Source organism: Cryptomeria japonica, unplaced genomic scaffold (genome assembly GCF_030272615.1).
Source record: "Cryptomeria japonica unplaced genomic scaffold, Sugi_1.0 HiC_scaffold_1448, whole genome shotgun sequence".
NCBI lineage: Eukaryota > Viridiplantae > Streptophyta > Pinopsida > Cupressales > Cupressaceae > Cryptomeria > Cryptomeria japonica.
The window spans coordinates 9,092-19,618 of record NW_026729884.1 but is presented as its reverse complement, the minus strand read 5'-3'; the positions used below and the strand labels follow the sequence as shown (position 1 = coordinate 19,618).

Sequence of the window (10,527 nt, the reverse complement as noted above, 5' to 3'; positions counted from 1 at the left end):
CAGTAAGGGAGGGGAGCATCCTAACTGCAGGCAGTCGGGCGAGCGCCTGCCTAAAGGCCCTTTCCCGGTGGTCTCCCTATCAATAAATAGGTCGAGCCCTCTCCCGGGATACCTGGTAAAGGAAGGATGGATTGAGTCGATCTATTTCCCTTTCCCTAGTGATAGGGATTCTATATATAGATAGATCTACGTAATATGCATCTAGGTGGAATAGGCAGGCTTACCAAACCTATTTCCATCGTATGGGCTTACCGAAACCATTTCCACATCATGATGTAACGGATGAGTAAGGCTTACCGGATGGATGCAGAGATAAATAGCTTATCAAACCATACCATGGATGCATCCATGTTTGGTTCTCCATTCATTCTAACTGACGTCTAACTGACTGATGCACGTCTAATCCATGTGATTTCATGCATGATCGGTTTCAATCGAGCGAGAATTGGACTGGAGATGCGTCGACTTCACCATTGACGTAATAGATCCACCTCGACCAATCATTCCGGTCGAGCCCAGAAGAAATCACTCAGTCAGAGAAAGGCAAGATTCCCCGATCTATTTCATTTAATTATTCGAATTCACACCGAGATGAGATAACGAACTATATACTGACTTATTGTATCCCACCCAGCCTGCCTCTACACGAGCTTCGGGTAACCAAGCGCTTGATCTATCTCGCGGGTCAAATTAGTGAATCACTCGAGACGCTTTCTTTGAGACTCTGTAAATTGACTTCTGCAGCGCCAATGGAGAAGTGGCTCAATCTACGACTCCCTTTCTTTTATTAATTAAGCGGTTGGCAGTTGATTCGAGAACGAACCTTAGACTCACTCTCTCTTTCCGTCCGTCTTTCTAGCTAGTACTGAACCAATCGGAAAGACAAGTTGTTGAAAAGAAAGAAAGCCACCTACGCTCGCAATCGCAGGGAAACCCCGTAATCGTCGATTAAATGAAGGTGAGTGGAAACCCTCATCTGAATGAAATGAAGGTTACAGGAAACCCCGTAATCGTCGATTAAATGAAGGTGAGTGGCCATCTATAGCCCTTTTTTCTTTCTCAAAAAATGATATCCGCCGATCGATAATATCCGCCGATCCGCCTAAAGATCCGCCGATCGATGTGCCGATCCGAATAATATATAATAGGGCCGCCTCACATCCGCCGAAGGGCCGCCTCACATCCGCCGCTGATCCGAATAATAAATCGGCGGGGCGATCCGAATAATATATAATAGGGCGGGCGGGCCGCCTCCCTAAAATGATATGGGCCGAATAATCAATCTTTTCAGGGGCGGGGCATCCGGGGCCTAAGAGAATTATATAGAATAGTAGGGGCCCTCCCACAACTAATCTACCGACTAGAACTCCCAACTTTCTCCCATAATCTAATAATAGGGCCACCCTTACAGAACTATAGTTGTTCCGGGAAACTCTAGTTCCGACCATAGAAAACTCTAATGGGGGGTGGGGGGTTTCTCGATTCTATACGTAACATGCCCACCCTCCGCCACCAAACATATCATTCTCAATTCCACATCAGTAGGCTTAACCGGACCGAGCAGAGGCAGCTGAACCCGGGCCATCACTCAACTCTCCACCATCCATCCATCCAAACCAATTCCCCCCCACCCCCCCATTATAGTTGAATAGTTCAACCAGAAACACCGGGAGAGGGTCGAAAGCAGCTTGTCTAAACCCCACTTCGACTCGTAATTGCCATCACCCGAGCCTCCATTCCGAGCGATGCAGGAACCGAACCGCTAGCGGGAGATAAGCCGATGGAAGGTAATATGTGTTGAATATATGGAGCGCCCGTATATCTATAGTTGTGGGAAACAGCCATAGAATTGTAGGGCGACTCCTCACCAAATTTCTGCATTTCACTCATCTGAATGATAATGAAGATGAGGGATAACCTCACCAAATGACTGCTTAGAGAGCTCCGAAATGCACCAACTCTTTATATACGGCGGATTAGCAACTCAAGCTTGAAAGGTTCAGCCGAGCAGGTGGAGTTAGCAGTCTCGTTACTTCGTTCCTCCCGTAGGGCCGGTCGGGTTCAGTTCCTCTACGGCACATCTAAATAGATATAGAAGAGTCGGAGATCCGCCCCTAAGGAATCGAGTGCCTCCGCCCTTATTTTCTATTATTGAGTTATCGAATAAAATCCTATGTTTTGCAGCTATATCAAATGCCAAAAGTTCTGTTCTTAAGTCGGTTTGCTTAGTGCCCATTAGAATAGTAGGGGCCATAGAATTGTAGGGGCATGAACACCCGAAAAAAAGATGGATGATGGTAGATGGCTGGCTGGATGATGTGCGGTGGATGGGGTCATCAGTCGTATCACGGCTACTATAATGGATGATGCATCAAAGTCGACGTCGTATTACGTCTGTAATATGACCATCTAGATTGAAGAACTATATCTTCGGGTCATTCCCCGGAGTATGGTGGGCCATTCATGCAGTTGTATTATCGGGTGAAGTGATGAATGGGGTTATTATCTCCCCTATCTAGACCAGAATGTGGAAATGGGGTCACGATAGGCGGATGGAAGATATTGATATTTGGGGAGGGCGAGGCCCTACTATAAACTAGAGTGTTCTTCTAGCAGGCTGATGCAACTATAACTATAATTGGGGTGGGGTCACGTATAGAATGGATGGTTGCCCCTACTATCTATGGGGCTAGCCCCGGGATGCCCCGGGTAAAATTCACACTTCAAATGGAAGAACATGCTAGTGCCGATGCGGAAAACCCTGCTTTCTGATGCCGATGCCTCATAGGTAAAACGGAAATCCTTAGACGGCCTCACATTAGCCGTGGTGATGGACCAAAAAGGACAAGGATGTGATGGACCTGCAAAGGTGGGCTGGGCATAGCTAGATAAGTGCGGGGGGCCACCACGGGGATTCTTCGCACCACCCCCGGGGGGGTGGCCAGTAGTTAAAGTTAGCCAGTGAGTAAGGGTGTTCGACGTTGGCTACCATTATAGATAGCTCTTTTCGGACAACTTTACTAATACAAATAACCAGTTTGATGGCCGTGGCCAGAACGCGAAGAACTATAACTAGAATTGTTTCTGGGACCCGAACCCCGAACAATTCTAGTTTAGTTATAGTTGTGGCTTACTCATTATGTGGTTGCAAATGAGTACGGATTATTGGAGACCCACCAGACACTAGCCTCTACTGCCTAGCTAGTCTTATGCCGATCCACAACTACTCTTATCCACGGCCAGGGGCTTCTACTGCTACTTCTTGACAAAAGGTCCTCATCCCTGCAGAGGAATTGAAACCGGAAATCTACAAAACCATTGATCAGTCAGAGCAACTGGGATAAGCTCCCCCAGCCAGGATTTGATTGTAGCCAGCCCTACCATCTATAGGGCCATCCAACACGGAAAGCATTTAGAATCCTGTGACCTTTTGGAAGGAAGCCCATGCTGGGTAAAGCATAATTGTGCTTAAGAGATGCTATGCTGAGATTCCTTAAGTCGACGGGTGGGTGGGAAACTAGAGTTCCGATAGTTTTTCTCGATTCTATACGTAACATTAATTCCCCCCCACCAACAATTAATCTACCTCCCCCCTACGGGCTAGCAGGCTCCTCGAATTAACCCCCCCCGCCCAATTCGGCTGGGCCCTGCTAGATTCGAGCCCTTCCCCGCCCAATTCGGCTGGGGCGTACATTAATGGCAGAGGTAGCTCGATTGTAGGGGGCTAGAGTAACAATTCTAGTTGGGGGGCCTGCATTGGGGCTCGATAAGTGACGTTTAGCTGTTTTGCCGCTGCCCCGTAGGGGCCTCCCACCCACCCCCGCTGCTCCCTACCAGGGGCCCTCTCTGCAAGCATAAATCGAGTGGTTCACTACGAGTTCTAGTTATAGGGCCCTCTTATTTTCCGGGCGGCGGCCGAGGAGACCACCCCCTCTAGATATATGACTCGACTGACTATGCAGTCCATCCCACTTTAATGCAGTACTAGTGCTAGTGATGCAGTCTAGACTATGTACGTAACATGAGTGGCCAATGCAGAGTGGTTAATGCAGGCCATGCCATACTCTATATGGGATGGTAAGGAAGTGGGGAGATCTCAGTATTTCTGGTTTCGCCTTACTATCTCATATATGGTTCGCATTCTCATACCAGCAGTTCTGGTTCGCATTCTCATACCAGGAATAGAGGTTGATCTCCACTCCGTCTCCACTCCTATTGACTGGTCCACTCCATATAGAATAGAGTGATGCTGCACTCCTATTGACTGGTCCGCTCCACCCCATACGGCCCCTACTATTTCTATGGCTCCACTCCGTATAGAATAGAGTGATTGATATCTGATCCGCTATTATATACGCCGCCGCAATACAACATATAGTTTATGTTAATCAGATTTGCGCATCACTTGCGCATCACTGAGTATAGATAGGGGCACCCCCCTATATAGAGAATGACCGTACCGGTAGTCCGAACTGGAATCGTATATCTAGATTACATACGTCCCTATCTATATCTGGTGAATGGAATGATCCATTCGATAATGCGCGCATCACTTCGGCATGAGTATAGATAGCCCCATCGATTCTATCGAGAAGACATGAATTCCAAGCTGATCCATCGCATGATGGATTATAGACGTAACATGCCCACTCAATAGATAGAGATAGAAGCGCGTCCATCCCATCGCAGACTAGACTATAGTCGCGCGTCACTTCGGCATGAGTATAGATAGGGGCACCCCATCGATTATAGATGGGGGAGGGCATGAATGCCATATCTATATATAGGGAAGTTGCTGCGTATATGCCAGAGGAAGGTTTAGTCATATTACACAATACGACGTCGACTCTGATGCATCATCCATCAATCACACATCATCCATCCATTATAGTAGCCGTGATAAAGCAGACTGATGACTTAGACACAGTCTCTGGGCCCGTCGGCCCCCCTCCCCTATCTATAAGTAGCCCTCCGGGGAGCAGCCCGGGCATAGGATAGGCTATATATATAGAGAGAGTTCCGTCCCTAGACCTATCGCAACAATGATAGGAAAGGCTCGCCCTCCCCTCGATTGATTTCTAAATCGAGCCCCTAAAGGACCTCGTCCTCCAGATGGGCGGGCGAGTGCCTAAAGGCCCTCTATATGGATGGGATATGGGAGATGGGCCCGCCAACTGGAACTGGAACTAGATATAGCCGGGTGGGTAGATATAGCCGGGCCTCCTCCGCCGGGGGAGTGCCAACTAGAACCAGAGATAGCCGCCCTGACTATAGAGAGTCTCCTCCCCCTCCCGAATGGTTCCTGATTCACCCATACCATCTACAGATTCTCATTATATGGGGTCGAGGTGCATATAGTCGATAGTCTCTGCGCATGAAGGAAGACCAGCACTGAACCGGATGGGAACCTTTCATCGGTCGGCTGGGGAGATAGATGGCTGCGCATGAAGACCGACTATATACACTATCTATATAGAGGATTCTCTTAGAGGGCGTAGGGAACCATAGATGGTATGGGCAGATAGATGGGCGGAGAGATCTAGATGGGGGGCCATCTTAGAATCCATATAGAGGGTTGGGTCCCTGGGGGGACGGGGGCTCGTAACAATCTCCGCCAATTACATTTCCCCAGGGTTTTTAAGGCCCCTACAATAATCTACCTCCCAGGGGGGGGCCAGGGTAGTGCAGGGTGGGAAACTCTAGTTCCGGGGTTGGGTGGGCCCCGGGGTGGGTGGGAGGAGGAGACGCCAGGGCCCTACGGGGGCATGTTACGTATAGAATCTAAGTACCGGCAACTATAGTCCCACCCTTCTCGCCGGAACTCTAGTTTCCCGGAACTCTTGCTTCCCCCCTACTATCTAAAGGGCTGGCAGGTTGATTAATGGCAGTGGGAGTTTCCGCTATAGGGTCTAGTCATAGATTCCAGAGTCTATACGTCACATGCAACTAAAGTTCGAAAGCATTGTTTCTCCATTTCTGTCCGATAGTTTCATGTCCAATTTTGAGCAATTGATTCGACATCTTTTTCGTCTAGAATAGTAGGGCCTTTCTATTGGCCTATGTTTCAAGAAACGCGAAGGGAAGGTAGGGAGGGGCAGATTCTATACGTAACATGCTATAGTTCCCTCCCACCCGCCGGCAAGAAACAATAGGCCGGTTGCCGGATCAGGAGCTGGCTGATTGAACCGATAGAAACTTTGGTTGGATCGATCCCCGGGTACTAAAATGAAACGGGCCCCTCAAATTCTATAGGCTGCATCCCTACTATTCTATGGGGGGTCGCTTCACCAGTCTACGGAGCCAGACTTTTGATCAACCCCCCCCTTCAGATTATTGTAGGGTTCCGCTCGGGGAATTGATATGGGTCGCTGAACCAGTCATATTCGCGATCAAAATTCTCAATGGAGAGATGCAAAGCTAAAGCCCTATAGTTCCCACCCACCCGGGTCGGTTTGCCAGTCATATGACCCAGACTTTTGAGAAATGGAGAGATGGTTTATTAGGGAAATATCGTTTGGTCGCTGAACCAGTCATATGTAGCGATCAAAATGAATAATAGTAGGCCCCAGGTTGATTAATGAAACTATTGCTTCCCACCCTGCATTTCTAGTCGATTCCAGAGTCTATACGTCACATGCGTCACTCTAGCAGGCTGCTCGCATGGCAGGCGATAAAAAATCGTAGGGGTGGGTGGAATAATAGAATAGTAGGGCAAATAGTAGGGCTAAAAAGGGCATGTTACGTATAGAATCGAGTGCGGCAGGGGGTGGGAGGAGAGATTCTAGTGGAGGTAGATGAATTGTAGGTTCAGTCGGTTCAATGCCTACTGTATCGGAATGCATCGGATGGATGCCCGGGCATTGGGAGGGAAGGACGCTTCCAAAGGCGAAAGGCCATGGGGAGATACCGTCCGTGATCCATGGATCTCCGATCGGGAAACCGTGTCCCACTCCCTACCTCTATAGTGGGGGGTGGGGGCGAAGCGACTTAGCGAACTGAAACATCTAAGTAGCTAGAGGAAAGGAAATCAACCGAGACCCCGTCCCACTTGATTTCCAATGGTGTGTCATCGTTGTTGGTTTCCGCCTCCTTATCGTCCTCCGAATCTCCGTTGATAAGCTTATAATCGTAGTTGCCGCCTTTCCTTTTAGTCCACTTAGATGGCGCCCGCTAAGATGAGCTCTATAAGGCAGTAACAGAATCAATCTCCTTCGGGCTCCACTATGCCCTCCCGGTTGCACTAATTGCTTCCTCTTTGGTTTGGTGGGTTGGCCCGCGATGAAAGGCGGGGTGGGTTGGTCCGGGTGGGGTGGGTTAGTCCACTAAGCCGCCTAAATTGTCTATCGTTGGACAGAAAAGGGCACTAGGCGAGGCTGTGATGGGTCAAGGTAAACTACTGGATCAAATGGAACTGTAACTAGGGGTTATGGATCTCGATCTCTATCTAGAACTAGAACTGAAAGGGATGCCGTAGCCTTTGCCTTTTGCTATGGATCTCCATCTCGACCTGCCCTAAATAGAATGGTGCGGGGATGCTTCTGGGTAATGCGTTTCCTGTTCTTGGCATTGGATCATAAATTGGTGGATCAGCAGCTATAGGGCAGTCGACGATTCTATACGTAACATGCCCACCCAAAATTCTAGATAGTTGAGGGAGCTCACTAGTCATATAATATTTTCTCTAGCTAGAATAACATTTGCTCATAATTGCACTCATATGAACGAAGCACTCATATGAACGAAGTGAGGATGAGGGTTCCCCTTGCCGAATAGTAGGGAATGAAAACTTCAAGCAAAGGTTCACCCAAAGGACCTTGCTGGAATGCCCTACTAGCCCCCTACAATTCTATGTTCCAATTAATTCAAAAAAGCAAAGGCCCTACTATTCTATGGGGCCATTTCATGCCCTCCCTACTATGCCCTACTAGCCCCCTACAAGGGGGAAATTCCGGGTTGGGTGGGAATAGAAGCTCCCTCATCCGAGCCGAGCTTTGATGTGATGAAGTGGGTGGGGGGGCCCCTACTATTCTATGGAGATAGATAAGCCGAAGCTCAGAACACGGTATATAGATGGATAGGGCGCCGACAGCCTATTCTCTTTATACAGCTGTTCTGCTTGCTCGATTAGTTAGTTGGTAAGAATAGTATGGTGATTTGATCCAGACTTGTAGCGTCGCCGTAGACGGCCACCGCATCTTTAGCTCAGTTCCGAACTCGATTCAGCTGGAGCTGGAGAAGGCTTACTATTCCCATCTACTTCAATGTTTACTAATGTATCAAAAACTACAGCATAAAGTCCCCCGATGGATATGGCCGGGCCCTTTTGCTCGGTTTTTTTTGACGTTATCGGGCAGGGTTCTTTCTTACTTATTCGCGCCGAGGCAGAAGGGTGGGGTGATGATAGCCCCTCCTTCGAGCGTGATCCCGCGGCGCCTCTCGAAGTCGCACAAGACCAGCAGGCGTCGTCATCATCCAGCTCCTGGGGGGGTACTATTCAATCCGAAGCACCGGAGCGGGGCGGTTCTGGCTGGACTACACCCAACCCATCCGGGCGAAAATGGACTCGGGACGATATTTCTCCTGCACCCCTCGCCGGCACCAAGCCTGAGGAAAGCCGCCCGTCGGAGGCGTTCGTGCCGGACGACGATATGTGGTCATGCGAAGCGCACGATATCTTTTCCGGAACTCCAATTTGAAACGGAGGCAATCCCCAAAGGGATCGCAAACCGCCAATGGGCGGAGGACCGATTGGCTGCGGTACAGAGGTCTTTAGACCTCGATGCCTTGGAGAAGGAAGCGGTAATAAAAAATATGAAGCTCATCATCAAACTAGAAAAGGAATGGTTGCCCATCCGGACAAAACGGCAACAGGAGTTGTTTATCGAGATTATTCTTGATCGCCGCCGCCGTAGAGGAGGTTATTGATAGGGGCGGCGCCCCCGGTCAATAAGTGGGAAATATTCCTTTTCCATGCCGCTTTTTGGGGATGGCCCCGTCTGAAGTGAGCATGTTACGTATAGAATCGCCCGGGGATAGGAGGAGGGCTCCCACCCACAATTTATATAGAGGGGGGCCGGCTATAGAAAGTTGGGGGGGCGGTTCAAATATCTTTCCTTTGGAAACAACCACCTGCAACTATATATCGTGCTTCCCCCCACGATATATAGTGCCGGTAGGGGCCGATCGGGCCCTATACCTCTCCTCCGGAACTAGAATTCCCTATGAATGCACACCCCCCCTTAGAATAGTAGGGCTAGTGGTGGGCCCCTACTATTCTATGGTGGGGGAGATAGTTGTAGGGGCTTCCCCCATGCTGGAAAAAAAGCATGGGGCCGTTGCACCGGGCCATCCAGAGGCGGCTTCAGTTCAATAACTTAGTGTAGTGGTAGTGCTGCGCCGCCCCGTAGGGCCGATGACGATGAAATATTCCAGTTCATAATTTCTCCGAATCCCTGACCTTCCTCCACATGTTCAATCTTTTTCCAGCGGTTTTCCCAGAGATCTTTCTCATTAACGCAACTTTCATTTCGCCCATTCATGGAGTTGTATTCAGTACCTCTAAGAAGTATGATTATCCGCCGTTAGCAAGTAATGTGGGTTGGCTTGGATTACTCAGTGTTCTAATCACCATACTGTTGCTCGCAGCTGGCGCACCTCTCCTAACTATCGCCCATTTCTTCCGGAATAATTTCTTTAGGAAAGACGATTTTACATATTACCGCCAAATCTTTCTTCCATTAAGTACGGCTGGTACCATCCTGATGTGCTTCGATTATTTCGAACAAGATAGGTTCAATGCTTCTGAATTCATTGTCTCAATCCCACTCTCTACTAGCAGTATGCTCTTTATGATCTCGGCTTATGATCTAATCGCTATGTATTCAGCTATTGAGCCTCAGAGTCTATGTTCTTATGTGATCGCAGCATCGAAAAGGAACTCTGAATTTTCCACGGAAGCCGGCTTGAAATATTTGATTTTAGGCGCATTTTCTCCTGGAATATTATTGTTTGGGTACGACTGGACAACTACCGGTGTTATTCCCGTCCCAGAGAATGATCTCCCTTCGCGGCCTACTATGAATAGGGGCGCACCTTTCTCTAGTGGGGGACCCCACCCACTATAGAGGATAGGGCCTCCTTTCTTTATAGAGTCTAGTAGGGGCTATAGATAGGCCTCCTCTCCCTCCAAGCCCCCCCCCACTGTAGAAAGGGCAGATAGGCCCCCATTCTAGAGAGGGGGGAGAGGGGCGGGAGAGTGCCTACTATGGATAGTTGCCCCCCCCCTCTTCTATAGTATAGTTCCCTATTGAACCGGGTGTGCATTCATAGGAAATTATAGACTATACTATACCATACTCTACTATACTAGACTCTACTAGACTCTACTAGACTCTACTATATAGTTGCCGGGGAAGGAATCTCTCTACTCCTGATTAAAGGATAGGGGCCCCTCCCAAACTCGCCACACGGGACGGGCGTCCTTATCCCCTACGTGCAGAAGGCCGTCTAAACGATAGTCGTTGGCGT

At 49.0% G+C, this 10,527-nt stretch overlaps 1 protein-coding gene across 1 annotated transcript; it reads left to right on the top strand.

Moving 5' to 3' along the window:
* Positions 1-9,467: 9,467 nt before the first annotated feature.
* LOC131873307 (NADH-ubiquinone oxidoreductase chain 2-like) lies at positions 9,468-10,012 on the top strand (the record flags this gene model as incomplete). Its single annotated transcript, XM_059216288.1, is given in 1 exon segment — positions 9,468-10,012. A coding segment is annotated over 1 exon segment (545 nt), but the record flags the coding sequence as incomplete, so codon positions are not given.
* Between the last annotated feature and the right edge of the window lie 515 nt (positions 10,013-10,527).